This window comes from Mus caroli, chromosome 5, assembly GCF_900094665.2.
Source record: "Mus caroli chromosome 5, CAROLI_EIJ_v1.1, whole genome shotgun sequence".
Lineage (NCBI taxonomy): Eukaryota > Metazoa > Chordata > Mammalia > Rodentia > Muridae > Mus > Mus caroli.
The window spans coordinates 58,471,702-58,489,469 of record NC_034574.1 but is presented as its reverse complement, the minus strand read 5'-3'; the positions used below and the strand labels follow the sequence as shown (position 1 = coordinate 58,489,469).

General features: G+C 42.5%; 1 protein-coding gene across 2 annotated transcripts in view; it reads right to left on the bottom strand.

Moving 5' to 3' along the window:
- The window catches only part of Wdr19 (WD repeat domain 19), a 97,867-nt gene extending 90,602 nt beyond the window's left edge, over positions 1–7,265 (bottom strand). For both annotated transcript variants that reach the window (XM_029477401.1, XM_021163489.1), the window contains exons 1-4: positions 7,207–7,265; positions 4,300–4,391; positions 3,935–4,000; positions 427–552 (exon numbers count right to left, since the gene is read on the bottom strand). In XM_029477401.1, the coding sequence (XP_029333261.1) occupies positions 427–552; positions 3,935–4,000; positions 4,300–4,391; positions 7,207–7,212 (290 nt within the window). In that variant the 5' untranslated portion in view covers positions 7,213–7,265. The remainder of the gene's footprint in view (positions 1–426; positions 553–3,934; positions 4,001–4,299; positions 4,392–7,206) is intronic.
- Between the last annotated feature and the right edge of the window lie 10,503 nt (positions 7,266–17,768).

Here is a 17,768-nt window from a genome sequence, read left to right as displayed (position 1 = left end):
AAAAAAAAAAAAGAAAAGATCCCAAAATGATTATGAAGCCAGATATTACTTTAAATCAAATAAAGTACTAGTGGTATCACACACACACAAAAAAAAATGGGGACTCATCATTTGGAGACATTTGAAGTGTCTCCAAAATTAAAGCAGTAAATGCTCTCAGCATTAAGAGGACAAACATTTCTCAGGGCAAACTTCAAAAATAATTGGAAGATGACAAACGGTAACATTGCTCAGTGAAAAACTTAAAAATAACTACAAAGCTATTTTTGTGCTAATTACACAAATCTGACCAGTACACAATACATGCAACGGTTAAGATAGCATATTATCTCCCAATTAAAGTGCAATTACTGACATTAATAAAAATGATCTAAAATGACAGAAGTGCCAAGATCACCACTTAAATAACACCAAAGGTAGCCGTACCTCATGCCATTGTCCAGCTGGCTGGTTTTATTTGTGTTGGCATCCCACAGATAAATGCAACTAGACTTCTCAGCAATCACTGCCAGGATATCGCCATCTTTATCCCAATCCATGGTAACACAGTTGCTTTTGGAAAAGAGAATACCATTACTGTCCACTTCTCAAAAGTCAGACAGAAGAAACAAACACCTCCCGATCCATGACTTCCTTCTATGATGCACCATGATGTAGACGCACAAGCCAAAGAAATCCTTTCCTCCCCAGCTTGTTTTTCAGTCACGGTGTTTATCACAGCAATAGAAACCCTAATAAGCCATAAGTTGGCAGCGGGATAGTGAGGTACTGTTCTGACAGACATAACTATGCTATTTTGGAGAGGATTGTGGAAGGGCTTTGAACTTTGGTCTGGAAATGCCATTTGCTGTTCAAAAGCTTGGTGAGGTGTTCTGTGGTAGTGTGGAAGATAAGCCTTTTTTAAAGAAATACAGAGGATGGGAGGCCTGGCTTCTGCAGTTCCAGAGGGAAGCTGGAGGGTCAGGAACTGTATTTGGGCCAGTGCACATTCTGAGTCAAGCTTAGCTCAGGTTTGAGTCAGCTGCGACTGACAGAATACCAGAGCCACTAAAGTGAACCTTTTGCTTTGCTGGGATAATTGATGCTGGTGAGCAGAAGTTGAGAAATTAGCAGGTCCAGTCTTCTGGGGGTGATCCCTCAGCATACAGAGTCTGTGTTCCAGAGGCAGCTAAGGTTGTACCTCATGTCGGTAGCAGAATTGGGCAATGTAAGTGTCACCGGGTGGTACTGATTTTGAAGGAATGAAGGGATCATGGAGAGAGCGGCTAAGATTCCGTCCTGTGAGAAGTCAGAAGAGGCCTTTGGCGAAGCTACAGCCTCAGAAGCAGTTGAAGGCCCAGGAATGAAGGGATTATGAGAAGCTGAGGCTTGGGACCATGAAGAGAACCCAGGAGAGGCTATTGGTGAAAATACAGCCCAGTTACAGCAGAGATGCCAGTATCATGGGATGGACATGAGGAAGAGCAGCAGTAGTGGAGTGGATCCTGGCTGAGCTTAGAAGACAAGCTGTGTGTGCTGCAGAGGGAGGGGCCAGAGAAGTGAGCCAAGGCCTGTAGAGGAGCCCAGCAGGTCATAAATGGATCCCAGACCCTGGACATGGAGTTATTTACAGCTGGAGTTTGGTTTTCTTTTATTTGACTTTGTGCCCTGGTTCTCCCCGCCTCAAGTAAAAAGTAACTTATTTGTTGATTTTATAGGATCGCACAGTTGAGAGAAATTAGTTTTTTTAGGACTTTGGATTTTAAAAAAGACTGGATATTTTAAAGAGACTGAATTTTTAAGTGTTTGAAGTTTTAAAGGCTGTAGGATTTTTCTTTAAGTCTGTAAGATGCTTTGTATTGTGATGTCGTTATTAATGTGTGATCTTAGGGATGAACAAGGAGGGAAAGGTTATGGCTTTACAGTGCTGTGTCTGTGTGTCAAGGGGCCAGTTATACAGGCTAGTTTTATGTCAACTTGACACAAACATAGTCATCAGAGTGGCTAGAGCCTCAACTGAGAAAATGCCTTCATATGGCTGGGTTATGGGCCAGCCCATAGAGCATTTTCTTAACTAGTGATTGACGGGGGAAGGCCCGGCCCATTGTGGGTGATGCCACCTCTGGACTCATGGTCCTGAACATTATGAGAAAGAAGGCCAAGAATACCTTGGAGCAGGCCAGAAAGCAGCGCCCCTCCATGACCTCTGCACCAGCTCCGGCCTCTATGTTCCTGCCCTTTCTGAGTTCTCATCCTGACTTCCTTCAGTGATCAACAGTGAGATGGAAATTCAGTGTAGAGTAGGCGCTGTCCCCTGGCTTTTGGTCATGGGGTTTCATCAGAGCAATAGTTACCCTAACTAAGACAGTCGGGTGCCCAGCATTTAATGGAACAAGTGAGTAAGATCAGGAGTTCAAGGCCATCTGCAGCTACGTACTGAGTTCAAAGCAAGCCGCTTAAAAGCAAAACAAAATAATATAATGTATAGATATAGTTTTTTAACTTTATAATTTCTCCAATTCTCAAAACCTAGACCTTTTCATTTATACAATGCTCTGTTTTTCATTTGGACACTCTTTGCTCTTGAGTAGTTGCTAAAACATATTTTGATTTATATTTAAGTTAGCAATTATCTTATTTTACAAATGGTTAAAATGTGTTTGGGAACTTTAATTCCCTTTAACAGTCTCAGACATTCTGGGGAGCATAGAAGTGCAAAGTTTTCAAGTTGCTGACAAAATTATCATTTGCCAATTTAAGACTGACAAATAGCATTTTATTTGTTTGGAGATCCACTCTGGTCAGATCCAACCAGGATGGATCCGGCTGCAGAGTTCAGATGCGGTCCTTATGCCAGCAAAGCAGAGCTCCCTGAGATATGTAACGGAGCTCACATGATGTATTGGGTGCCTTCTTGTAGGCATCATCACTAAGCAGCTATTTAAATCCCACTTCCCAACATAGAGGAATCAGAAGCAACACTGCGGACAGAGCATAGGAGATGGAGAAACACTAGCTTTGGAAGGACAAGGCAGGCAGGCAGGCGGGAGAAGCCAGGAGGCAAAGCCACTTGACTTGGAAAGGGGGGCAGCAGATGAGGGAAAGCACAGAGGACAGCGAGCCAGTGAGAAGCACGGCAGCAGCAGCCCACTGAGGCCAGGGAGTCTCCATGTTAGCGACTGCTGAGTGCCTATGCTACACTGAATTTACAGTGATTTCCCAACGGCTGAAGATGTCTTCATTCTCTAAGTAACTTTTTTCCAATGATGTACTGGAGAGAAAAGACCAAAGTAGATACAGTTTGGGAATTCCTAGTGGGAAAGTCCTTAATTTGTAGTTTTTCTCTCATTTTCATGTGTAGGGGAATGTGTGTGCGTGCGTGTGTCCATGCGCATGCACGTGTGTACAGGCTTCAGGTGAGTCACTGTTCTCTCCTCACCCTGGCATTTATGTGTTCTCAGGACCTGAACCCTGGTCCTCATGTTTGTGTGCCAAGTGCTTTAACTACTGAGCCACCTCGCCAGCCCCTTATTTTGGACTCACTTATCATAATGACATAGAGCTTCTCTGGGAATATTTATGTATGTAGATACAAACTCCAACTCAAGTGCCCCACACATACTTCACTAACTTTGGCCTAAAGAAAGTAATCCTTTTTCTAGTTAGAGAAAACAGAAAAAGGAGATGGGGCTGTTCATTTGGTTTATTTTTTATTTTATGTGCACTGGTGTCTTGCCTGCATGTATGTCTGGGTGAGGATGTCAGATCCTGGAGTTACAGACAGCTGGAAGCTGCGGTTACAGACAGTTGTGAGCTGCCATGTGGGTGCTGGGAATTGAACCTGGTCCTCTGGAGAGCCCTAACCTCAACCTGATTTCATTTTAAGACAGTAATTTTCTTTTTGAAATCTTTCAGACCACAAAGCTAGAAGTTTTCAATCCAACCCTGTACTCACCCAGGCAAGCTAATTTCACTTCTTTTTTGGCCATGGCGATCAAAGATTTTAACAATATAATCAGCTCTGAAATCAAGCAGAATAAAAAAGTTATTTCAATGTTGCTCTTATTTGTCAATGCATTTAAAAATTAGGCTCTATCTCAGTTGATGTGAGTGTTCTCTCACGGTAGTTCTATAATCTGTATTTTAAAAAGTTATGACTGAGGAAAAGGCTCTTTAAACTATGATATTAATGGGAGTGAATATTTCTTTCTACTACAGATGATCACACAAGAATTCACACGGAAGAGACAGTATGGGCACAGGTTAGGTGTGGACACATACACACATAGCCACTATTTCAAACAGACACTCTTTTCTTACCCTGTTACTGCGAGGTAGTTTCCTGATGATTTTTGCCAGGCAAATTGTATCGGAGCACCAAGCCAAGACTTTTCTAGCAGGGAGAAAACACGCTAAAAAAAAAAAAAATAAACAAATAAACACAAGTTTTACATTTTTAAAAAGATGATGTGTTGGTCAGAAAAATATGTCAAAGTTTAATCATGCAGATATGCAGAAAGCAGAATGAGTGATGATGTTTATTCAAAAATAAATAAATAAATAGCTAAATAACAGTGTGGGCCAGGCATGGTGGCTTACACCTTTAATCCCTGCACTTGACAGATAGAGGGATCTCTGTGACATTCAGGGCAGCCTGGTTCACACAGTGAGTTACAGGCCAGCCAGGGACACAGAGTAAGACCCTGTTTCAAAACAAACAAACAAACAAACAAATTAATGATAACTGAACAAAACAAAATCAACATCAGTCAAATGTAAGTAGTTGGTGTAGCAGAATGGACTCTGTGATAGTTAGCTTTAATTGTTGATACAACCTGGAAACATCTGGGAGGAGAGGCTCAACAAGGGACTTCCTACACTGGGTTAGCCTACCTTAAGTTACTTGACTTGGGAAGACTTACTGTAGGAGGCAGTAGGTCCTGAATTATAAAAGAGAAATGATCTGAGGCCAAGCAAGCAGGAATGCACGCATTTATTTCTCTGTATGTGTGACTGTGAGGATGTCATGTGACTAGCTCCTTCAGGTGCCCACCACTGTGCCCCCTTGCTTGATGGACTGTAACCAGGAACTGAAAACTGAAATAACCCTTCTCCCCTCCGTTGTTTCTGTCAGGTAACTTTATCACAGCAACAGAACGAAACTAGAACAGACTTCAAGGCAAAAGAGAGATTATCAGAGAACTCTTTTTGTTCTTTTGTTTGACTGGTTTGAGACAGGGTCTCAATGTGTAGCTTTGTATGGGACTTGCTATTTAGAGCAGGCTGGCCTCAAGTGAATAAAGATCCACCTGCCTTTGTCTTCTGGGTTCTGGTATTAACGTGTATGCTTTTTAAATGTCTTCAATTATTAACTTTACAAAAACATGTCACAGTGCTTTATGCATGCCAAAAGAATTTAAACATGAATTTATTAAATGTGACACAGATTTGGGGGACTACGTTGAACAAAATTACTATTTAAAAAGCTTGGATAGATCTAAGATGCTTACAGTCCCTTTAAAATTATCTTCATTTACTCACTACTTAAACCTATTTCTTTGTCACATATTTACATTGCATATTTGCTGGGTAATATGTCACTTGGGAAAACTTTACATTGATTCAACCTACTGAGGTCCTCATATCTGCATTAGTTGTAACTCTAAAATATATGTCAGATTTCAAAGACTATTAGAAACACAAATGATAGCATGGATAATTTGTTTGTTTTCAGATAAGGTCTCTTTATATAGCCCTGGCTGCCCTGAAACTCACTATATAGATAGGACTAAGCTCAAACTCACAGAGATCCACCTGCCTCTAGCTCCAGAGTGCTGGGATTAAAGGCGTGGGCTGATTCATTGATACCAATGAATGCTGGCTTCATTGATATTTTTTCTGTTAGATGCTGATACAAATTTTGGAGATACTGTGCAAAACAAACTGTATTATCACAATGTTATCTTTTTTTTTAAACAATTTTATTGTTGCTATAAGTTAAAAATGTGAAATTTCATTGACATATTATTCTTTTATCAGACTGCTACATTTGAGAATACCCAGGAACATGATCCTAGATGAAAAATGTTAGATTTAAATACTGTAGATTAATCAAGCACACCCTTATCTAGGTAGATGCATCTTAGATACTGTGGCTGAAGACTTGAATCTGAGTGGTAACACAACTCCTCCAATGCTATCTGAACAAATGCCCATCTCCCGAAAGCCCGTGTCCTGGATCGCAACTTAAGATAGAGGTGCGCTATGATGCCAGGCACACACAGGTTTTGTTCAGCACGTACACTCACTCACGTATTCTAGACCATCTTACTTCTGCGAGTTTGGGAATACATCGTCCTTAAACCTGACTCTATTCCTGTCATGGCAGATCTGTCTTGGGCTGTGATCTTACAGGTTAGTTTTCTTCCACAGAGTTATAGCGGTTCTAGGTACAACTCAGAGATAAAAGTTACAGCTTTCCTAGAACAGCAAAAAGGTTTGCTTGTTGCAGGTCACCGTTAACTTAACTGTAAAGAGAATAGTATTTACTCTTTTCCAACACACCAGAAAGTGAATCATGCAAAGTTATCTGCCAATTCCAATGGACACACAAGAGCTACAGTGAAGCTTTAGGAAAGCTGAAACCATTTTAAACTCGGTGTTTCCATTTCTTTGTCAGAGCAGTGCGGGGTAGGTACCTCTGAGGTAAATCACAGGAGTGCAGCGGCTGCCCCTGTGGAATTCACAACAAACCCAATCAGAAAACCTGCGTGCAGTGGAGGACGCACACAGGTGTGCAGATTTCTCCATCATGTGTTCTAGCGACCAGGGCTCTGCATACCCGACAGGTCACAGGCCAAGTAATTCTTGATGACTGTTTTAGAGACTTTTTATTCTCCCTAGGGCTCTGGGCCAGTGGCTTGGTTTACCCAGGATTAAGCTACAAGAAATCGGTAGGAATATCGGTAGTTTCGGCGTACTCAGATCAGGCTTCTGCCAGATTCCAGAGGGCACAGGCCTCCCTCAGCCCGCTCTCCGGAGCTTCCTTTCCCTGTATCCCTACAAGCCCATCATCCCCTCCCGCCCGCTCCCGGGGCGCATTCCTCTATCCTCAGCACTTCCGCGGAGGGACAGGGACACAAACTCCTCAGAGTCGCGCTCCGAGAGTTTAGGAAATACAGAGGCTGCCGCGTCTTCTCAATCCGCTGGCACTTGTAAGTTATTTACCTTCATTTCAAAGGCTCCAGCGACACCCCCGATCTTGTAAGTGCGCAGGCGCAACAGAACACCCCCGCCCCGCTACCGCGTTCTCGTCACCCAGGAGACCGTGCAAATAGCGACCAATCGGCGAGCGTGGGGCGGAGCTGCCCCGGAGCCCTCCTTTGAGAGAGATGGGCAGGGTGGGTAGAGTCACGTGATGGAGGTGGAGCTAAGCTCCGGGAAGTTGAATGCTACGAGGGCTGGTCAACTTCCTGCCTGAGCTCTGATTGGGTGAGGCTGCGAGGCAGGCGGGACAAAAAAAGGTCTTGAGCTCTGTGAGCAGAAACCACTGGCAGAGGAGCGGATGTAAAGGAATTTCAGGAAAAAAGCTGGACCTAGAGGTTGGCAAGAATTGGCTCATAGGAGGCAGGAATTGGCTCATGAGCCAGACGACTTCTACAAGATCCACATGTAAAAGACTTAGAGAAACTAATGTATCATTCCTCATTTTTTTTTTCTTGCAGGGTTTTTATTTTTGATTTTGCCCTAACGGAGGTGAGGTATGAGAAATCGTTTTCTTTCAGGACCATTAAGACAATTTTAGTTAGTGTGGTCAGGGAGGAATAGTTGAAAAAAATTAAAGAAAAGAAAAGAACTCGCCTGTAGAATTTGAGCCTGGTAAACAAGAAGTTTAGCGGAAGCTAAGCTAAGCATTAGCAGTTGGCTGGAGGGAGGGAGTGGGATTCTGCACAGTAGCTAAGGTTCACTAGCTGGGCATCATGACCTCGGGTTCCTAGAATAGAGTTGGGTAATTTTTCACAGCGATTCTCATCCATGAGATAAAATTGTAGTCAAGCCTAAAATGGCCTCAGCAAGAATACAAGATGGAGAAACTTCTGCATTGTCTTGCTCTGTCACAATAGTAACAGGCTAATGGAAAACAAAACAAGACAAAACAAAAAAACCCTACATGGTTGCTTTAGTAACTATAATAACAAAGCAGTTGACAAAACTGAACATAAAACAAGCCCTCAAAATTCTCAGAAAACAAAACCCAACAAGAAAAAGCAAGACAACAAAACCCAATACCATAGAAATTGTAAACAGTATCTCCAAATAGCCTAAGGCTAATGTACTTAATGCTAAGAATCTTGAAAGTAGTTCCACTAGGAACAAGGCAGGGATGTCCCCTCTTGTGACTCTTTCTCAATTCTGGTGGAAGTTCTAGTTAATGCAATAAGGAGAGAAAAAGAAGCATACTGATTGAGGAGGGAGTTGGGAAAACTGCAGATGACATGACTGAGAGTGTAGAGAATCAGTAGAAGAGACAGAGGGATGTGGGGTAGAAGTAGAGCTAATTATACCAAGCCTCCAGGATACAATCTTAATACACAAAAAGAAGTAACACCCCTCCATATCAGTAATGAGCAGATTTGAAATAAAAGAGCAGTGCCATTTCCATGAGTGCCTCTCAAAATGGAATGCAGCTATGAGTCTAGCAGCGTATGTACATGATGGGTGTGAACAACAGTACAGAACCGAAGACAGATATTAAAAAAGTTCAGAGGGCTGTGAGGTAGCTCAGTGGGGGAGGTTCTCTTTGCCCAGCTTGACGACTTAATCCCCAGGAAACAGCACAATGCCAGCATAATGTGGAAAGAGAGAAGCAATGACCACAAGTTGTCCTCTGACACAATGGCACACGAGCCAGCACATATAAATAAATGTCATGAGAACAATGTAAAAGAACTAAAAAGGAGAGACACCCCACGCTCATGAATCGTAGGCTTCAGAATCGTAAGATAACAGTTTCCCTCCAGTTGGTCTGTAGCTTTAGTGGAGCTACGAGATCCCAATCAGTTCACTAACAACTGGATTCTGAAGTCCATAAGGAGACGCAGATGGTGCAGAATAGGAACGCGTCGCTGCTGGGATCAGTTTAAGATTTTTAAGTGGGTACAGCTACAAATAGCCACTCCATTATTAATTATTTTCAATGGACCAACAAGATAGATAAAGACATTTTCTGCCAACTTTGATCCCAGGTCCCATATGGTAGAAAGAGAGAGTTGACTTCTGCAAGCTGCCCTCTGAACTCCACACATATGCCCTGCACACATTCCCCACTGTAAGTACACAAAGCAAATGGAAAAGAAAAACTTTTAAGTGTGTTTAAGACTAAGTGATAAGGATAATAGAAGAGACAAACACATCGATAAGTCACAACACATCCCAGGAAAGATCCAAAAAGATTTAGTCAACTGATCTTTGACAAAGAGCAAGGGCCGCACAGTGTGGCAGCAGGTGTGCCTTCCCAATACATGGTGCTGGAACAACTGTATGTCCACATGCAAGAGAATCTGAAAAAAGTCTCTCACAAAAATTACTTGAAATCAACTGCAGACCAAATGAAAGATGCTAAATTGTAAATAAGACAATTGCGGCGGTTTGCATATGCTTGGCCCATGGGAAGTGGCGCTCTTAGGCTTTGTTGGAATAGATGTGGCCTTGATGGAGGAAGTGTGGAACTGTGTATGTGAGCTTGGAGGTCTCCTAATGCTCAAGCTCTGCCCAGTGCGGAAGAGAGTCTCCTCCTGGCTGTCTTTGGATCAAGATATAGAGGTCTTGGCTTCTCCAGCACCAGGTCTGCCTGCATGATGCCATGTGACTAAACCTCTGAAACTGTAGCCAGCTCCAGTGAAATGTTTGCCTTTATAAGAGTTGCCTCGGTCATGGTGTCTCTTCACAGCAGTAGAAACTTAACTAAGACCAGTTTAGAAGAAAGTCTTAAGTGATCTTGGGTTTGGTGATTACTTTTAAACTATAGTAAAGAACAGTCCATAGGGGAAAGGATAGATACATGGAACTAAATTAAAATTAAAAGCAGGGCCAGGGCATGGTTCAGGGAGTGTGGGCACTTGCTGCCAATACTGACATTTTCAGTTCAATTTCAATACTACATTGTGGATGGAGAGAACAGAGTCCTGAGAGCTGTCCTCTGGCCTCCAAATGCACACATGTGCAAAAAACAAGCCTAACCAAAGACCGACTCAAAAGACAACTTCAAAACCAAACAAGAAAACAAAGATTTTGAAATATGCATAAAACATGTCTGACCAAACTCCTAGCCAGAAGGACTCTGCAGATGACAAGTGGTTTCTTTGGAGGATAGGTTGGCAGCTCCCTACCAAGCTAAGGGTGTTTTTGCCATGTGTGCCAGGACTTGTATTCCTTGTATCTACCCAAAACAAAATGAAAACATACCATACAAAACCCAGACGTGGGCATTTATAACAACTTCAGTCAGAGTTGTTAAAATTTGGAAGAAACCAAGGTGCTCTTCAGGAGGTGAATGGATAGGTAATCCATCGACTTGAGGACCCACACATAACAACTCAAACAAAGGAAGAGAAAGAAGCTGCTGACAAGAAGGGATTGCATTGCTGGGCTGTGGCGGCACACACCTTTAATCCTAGCACCCGGGAGGTGGGGGCAGGCAGATATCTGAATTGGAGATCAGACTGGTCTACAGAGTGAGTTCCAGTACAGGAACACTGTCTTGAACAAAAACAGAAAAAAAAAAAAAAAGAGACAGATTATAAGACTCCATTCGGTGGTCAATTCTGTAGATAGAAAACCAGTAGTGTGTGTTTTTGAAATGTGATGAAAATTTTAGGCTATTACACGGTGGTAGTGGTTATGCAACTCTGTGACTCTTGTGTATTGTACACTTCAAGATGATGGATTTAGTGGTGTATACATTTCATCTCAAGTAAACTTTAAAAAACTGACCGGTGAACTTCATAAAACCTAAGGAGAGAGAAGTCTAAGGTCTAAGCAGCAAACTTGGGTTTTCATCTGTAAAACTATAATGGTTACAAATTAGTAGCACTCTTGCTCAGTAAAACCGTAGTTACTCCAGTTGATATATTGTGTTAGAGAGCATTCCTAATTTATGTTACTTAAAGAATGTCAGTGGCAGTGGCAGACTGGAGAAATGGCTCAGTAGTAAAGGACACAGACTGCTCTTTGAAAGGATCAGGGTCCAATGCCCAGACACCCACATGGTAACTCACAACCACTAGTTAACTACAATTTCATGGGATCTGACATCTTCTGACCTCTGTGCACACCAGGCACACAGGCAGTGCATAGACACATATACAGACAAGATACCCCCACACACAAAATAAGTAGATTTAAACTAAAAAATAATGTCAATGACAAGTACCTTCAAAATGTGATAATGTTGACAAATCCTTGTGTCAAATACTCACTGGCTAATAAGTATACCTGCAACATGGCTCAGCAGGTCAGAGTGCTCCCTGCCAACTCTGATGACGTGAGGTCAGTCCCTGGGTTCCGCATGGTGGAAGAAGAGAGAGAGTTGTCATCTGACGTGTACATACAAGTTGTGACACTTAGGCATGTCCCTACCTCAAACGAACAAACAGTTTAATTTTAAAGGAAGAGAAAAAGTATACACAATAAGAGAGAGCATGAAGAGGGAAGGGGTTTTCTAGGTGGAAAATGGTGTGGACTTGGGTCTTATTTGAGACAGAATGTCCCTCTGTTGCCCAGAATGGTCTTGAACTCCTGGACTGGAATGATTCTCCAGTCTGTGCCTCTTGAACAGCTGTGACTACAAGTATGTTGTTACTGCCTAGCTTAAGGGTTTTGTTTTTGTTTTTGTATTTTTTTTTAGTATAAGAATATAGTTTTGTTTCGCCAGGCCATACAAATGTCATAGTCATATTAGTAGTTATAAATAAGTGTGGTAGTCTGGATGGTATGTGCTCTACCACAAAGGTTAAAACAGTGCATGTAAGAAGCAAGGTTTATGTCTCTATGGATAGAAGTCTGGAGTGGCAAATTTTCAGCTTCTCACAGTAGAGTCCAATAGAGTCAGTCAACATGAAAACTAGTTACAGTGATTTCAGCGTCTGGTTTTGCATGGCTTTCTTGCACAGTTTTACCTTTGACTGGGCTCTGTGTGATTTTGTTTCTCTGTGTGACGCTTGTGGGTGTAGTGCTTGGCTTCCTGCCGCTGGCGCCTTCCAGCTTTGGATCCAAGTAGTGCTTGGATCCAAGATAGCTAGTGCGTATGATGTTAGATGCTAGTTGCTGCCTTAAGCGGTCTCCTGGAGACGGTGGTCAAAGCTTCTTCATAAGTAGCCTGCTGGATGCTGTTTCTCCATATGGCTCGAGCTCCTCGGATCACAGCAGCTGGAATCTGAGTCAGGGCATTCCTTTCCCATAAGTGAGTCATAGGAGGCAAAGCTGGAAGGCGCCAGCGGCAGGAAGCCATGCCCACCACGTTCTGTTGGTTAAGCAAGGTGTGCATCCAGCACAGATTCAAGAGAAATGCAAATATACACCAGACCTCTTGACGGGGAGAGCCACAGTGAATTTATGGTCGTCTTTACCACAGGCACCAATGCAAGTCACTGCACTGGGTTCTAATCATTTTGTTTTTAAAACCATCTGGCCCTGACTTTCTTTTTCTTTTCCTCCATTTCTTTTAGATTTTCTCATTTAACAGAGTATAGGATTTTATGATTCTCTGGATTTCTTTTTTTTTAAGATTTATTTTATTTATTATATATAAGTACATTGTAACTGTCTTCAGACACCCCAGAAGAGGGCATTGGATCTCATTACAGATGGTTGTGATCCACCATGTGGTTGCTGGGATTTGAACTCAGGACCTCTGGAAGTGCAGTCAGTGCTCTTAACCGCTGAGGCATCTCTTCAGCCCAACATTTTTGTTTTTTCGAGTCAATGTCTCTCTATGTAGCCCAGGCTGTCCTGGAACTATGTAGACTAGGCTAGCCTCAAACTCACAGATACCTGCCTGCCTCTGCCTCTCAAGTGCTGGAAGAGTTCTGATCTCAAACAGAATAGGTTTTTTCTCAGGCATCAAAGATTCCCAGTATGTAGTTCTGTGACGTCAAGGCTGAGGGAGTAGAAGCAGCAGCAGGATCAGGAGTTCGAGGGCAGCATCCATTCTAAGAATCTGGGTCCAGCAGAGGCCGCATGAGACCCTACCTCAAACCAACAACAAACTGCCAAGAATTGGGTTTGTTTCTCAAATGGAAGAAAAGAATGACTTCATGAAACAGACTAGAAATGTACATTAATAATAAAGCCAGAAAGGCTGATCGAGGACTTTCTAGAAGTTGCCAGCCTGAGCAAGGCAGCTGTGGATGTAGACACCTGTGACAGTTGCCTCCTGATGCTCTGAGGTAGCATCTTCCAGGTGCCCCCACCCCCTCTGCTTGTCACCCATCTGCCTCTCTGGATGGAGTTTCCAGCGGGGCTCCATCACAGTCCTGGATCAGTTCCCTTGGGTTTGCGTCTTAGTAGATGAAAACTAGGTCACTGCGAGCCATTGGGGAACAGCAGATGAGCTGTTCACCAGTGGTGAGTGTTTTCATGTCAGACATCAGGAACTCTTGGAATCCTTTATGTCATCGTTTCTTCAGATAGAAATAACAAAAGTTGCAAAGAGCAAACTTCTCCTCTTTTTGATAATACCACTAATAAACCTATCTCTGCCTCCCGAGTGCTGGGATTAAACTCCATTGCCTGGAATCATATACCTTCCTTTGGCCTCCATTGGCACCAGGCATGCAGGTAGTGCATAGACATGCAAGCAAGACACACACATAAAATTTTAATAAAAAAGCATCAGAAACACAGGCAAGATAATTTTGTTTTGTTTTGTTTTTTTCTGAGTTAGTTTCTCTGTGTAGCAGCTCTAGCTGTCCTGGGACTCGCTCTGTAGACCAGGCTGTCCTTGAAGTCACTAAGATCAGGCTGCCTCTGCCTCTCGAGTGCTGGGATTAAAGGCATGTGCCACCATTGCCCAGCTATATTTTTTTTTGTCATAACAAAAACAACACAAAGCCTCAGAGGAGCCTTCTTTGTGGACTGAAGCATGTAGGAGCAATGCACACCCTTAGCTCAGCTCCGAGATTCATACACCTCGGCAGATGTGTATAGAAATAGGTCTGAAGAGAACTGGCCAAAACATGCCACAGTCGGGCCATTTGAACATGGCTGAAGGGGAAAGGAACGGGAAAAGGAGCAGTCTTCTGGTGCGGAAGACAGAAACTGTGATGTGGTGCATCTAACGGCTGCCAAAGTACCAGAGGCTGCAATCATGGAGCCGGACAACAAAGAACATGGTGCTGATTCAAAAGGAGGGATGCAGCTTAGCATAACAGTGCAAGGCTGCGAATTCTTCTCTGCCATCAGCCAGAAGTACAGCACGCACGCACCCACTAAAGCTGAAATGGCTCGCACACTACACTTGCCACGAAAAGTCCATTATTGTTAGAGGTCTGTAATTAAGCCCAAGGAGACATCCCAGCGGTACATACCAATGAGCAGATGGAGTGTATTATTTATAGTGTGCTGCTTTGGGGGGAAGCTAGTGGTGGACACATTTAGATGACATTTATATAGTTATAAAAATGAGGACTTGATTTTGGCCGTTCTTCAGATTTAAAGCTCTGGATGGCAAATGCTGAAGGAATTGGCTCCCTTGGAGGGCTGTACAGGTTGAACCATCATTTAACCGCACAGGGCCCTGGTAGCCTGGTAGGTTTTATTGGGTAACCAACACTATACAGAGTTTTTCAGCAGATTATAAACACTGAATCATTTGTAACGACTTTCATTCTAATATTAATAAATATTAAATTTATTATTTAATTTAAATTTTTACCCCTAAGCTCTCAAATTGATATCTGATACTTCTTGCCATACTGAGGTAAATGGATAATCAAATAATAGTGTGACATCATATCAAGAAATAAAAATAGTCTATAAATATTATAAAGATACTATCTTTATTACATATCCCATGATTTAAGATAATTCATTGCATTGTAGGTTGGAGGATTTAAAATATCCTATAAAGAATATCCTATAAATAAAATTTCAAAAAATGTATATTTGTATTTTATATATATGAGTATTTTGTCTATTTATGTGTGTATGAATACAATGAGTGTGCAGTTCTCTTGGGGGCCAGAAGAGGGCATCAAATCCCCTGGAGCTGAAATTGCAGATATGAGTTGATATGTAGGTGCTGAGAACTGAACCCAGGTCACTTGTAAGAGCAATAAGTGCCCTTAACTTCTGAGCTATCTCTCTAGCCCTCTATAAATGATCTTAAGAATAATTTTGGTTTTTTGAGATGGGGTATAATATATGCCAGCCTGCTCAAACTCACTGTGCAGCCAAGGATGATCTTGCTTGTCTGATCTTCATATACCTCAGATCCCTGTCCCACAGTGCTGGGATTGTAAGTGTTTTACCACTCTTAGGAGAGCAAGTTTTAAAATATGGAAGTATAGTTTTTCAGCTCATAGATATGCTCTCCAAAGTTTAATCTTCAGAAGCTTGTGCATTGTAGGTTGGATGAGCCAGGAAAATTATCACAGAAACAAACCAATATTTTATGCACAAGTAGTGATTGCTTTGCCAGTTTAAATGGTGGGAGCAGGGTGGTGGTTAGAAAAGCTGTACTTCATCTCTTAAAAAAATAAGGAGCATGCTCTTTAAACTTTTACCCTTAAGTTGTTATTTTTTAAATGTTCTGACCTACTCTCTTAGTTAGGGTTTTCTTGCTGTGAAGAGACACCATGACCGCAGCAACTCCTATAAAGAAAATCATTTAATCAGGGCTGGCTTACAGTTCCAGAGGTTCAGTCCATTATATGAGTACACTGCTGCTGTCTTCAGACACACCAGAAGAGGGCATTGAATCCCATTACAGATGGTTGTGAGCCACCATGTGACTGCTGGGATTTGAACTCAGGACCTCTGGAAGAGCATTCAGTGCTCTTAACCACTGAGCCATCTCTCCAGCCCCTACATATTCTACTCTTAATTCTAACTTCAGTATATCTTTCTGGCAAAACAACTTAAGCCATCTCCTTTAAACTTTCTATCAAGTACCCTAACTTCCTAAAATGATTTAAATCAAATCAGGAGTTCTATAAAAATCATTAATTCATCTAAACAATTTTATGTTCTGAAAGTTCATCTTCATATTGATCTTCTGCAATATTGCCCAATAGCGTGGGCTTGCTCCGAAGAAAGAGTCACAACAGACTCTAGGCAGTGAGGGTCTCCCCGTGCTCAACCACGCCATGCTAGGTAAGAGCAATGTAGCAACAGTAAATAGGAGAAGGCACTGCAGCAGCAAGAAGCCATCGAAATGAAGCTCCTTGGGCTGTGCCTCTCCCAGGTACATCCATCATAGCTGTGCAAAATGGTGGACCATCTACAGAAAGCTTACTTGCCCACCTCTGTTCCTCCTGCCTGGCATCCACCACACTCCTTTTGGGCCAAGTATTCAAATATATGAGTCTATGGGGGTGTCATGGTTTGAATATGCTTGGCCCAGGGAGTGGCACTATTTGGAGGTATGGCCTTGTTGGAGTAGGTGTGTCATTGTGGGTGTGGCTTTAAGACCCTCATCCTAGCTACCTGGAAGTCAGTCTTCTGCTAGCAGCTTTCAGATGAAGATGTAGAACTCTCAGCTCCTCCTGAACCATGCCTGCTTGGACGCTGCTATGTTCCTGACTTGGTGATAATGGACTGAACCTCAAAACCTGTAAGCCAGCCACAATTAAATGTTGTTTTAAATAAGGATTGCCTTGGCCATGGTATATGTTCACAGCAGTTAAACCCCAATTAAGACAGTTAGTGTCTTTTGTAATCAGCAATAGTTTGAGTGTGGCTGTAAGTGTGGGTAGCTGTGAATATATTGTGATGGTTTGAATGAGAATGCCCACTACATACCACCGCCATAAGCTTGGATGTTTGAATACTTAGTCCCTGGCTGATGGAGCTGTGTGACAGGCGTGTGCCATACACCCAATTAAGTCACCTTTAAAAAAAAGATGTCTTTTGCTACATTTTAAAACATGCTATACCTTCATGTTGTGCTAAACCTTAGTAAACTCCAGCTAAGGAGAATTCTATGTGTGCTCATCACAGTTTACTATATAGTTTTCTTTGGATAGACATTCATTTTCTACCAAGAGTTTACTCCTCCTCCTACTGATACTACTACCACCACCACCACCACCACTATTAGTATCATTACAATGTGTTTTGTTTGTTTTTGAGAATCCTGAAAAGCCTGGAACTTGCCAGGCTGGCCTCAATCTCACAGTTATCCATCTGCCTCTACCCACCAAGGCCTGGTATTGCAGACTTGAGCCACCATGCCCAGTTGATTATTATTTTTTATAGGCACAGCACAGGGGATTGGTTAGGAGTCAGGTCCTAGAGTTTTGACTATATACTATTACCGTGCTTGGCGGCTACCTTAGAAACCGACTTCACCTCTCTAGGCTTCGGGTCTGTTCCCTTTTGATTCCAAACGTAACGAGAGAAGGCTGACCTAATAGGGTGGCCTATGAATGACCTCTGAGCTTGTTATCAGTGAAACAAATAACTTTAACCTGTCTGATGTCCACTTGGCAGATTATGGTTCACAATAGAGTTTAAAAATCTCCATAGCCGCTGGGCGTGTTGGCGCACACCTTTAATCCCAGCACTCGGGA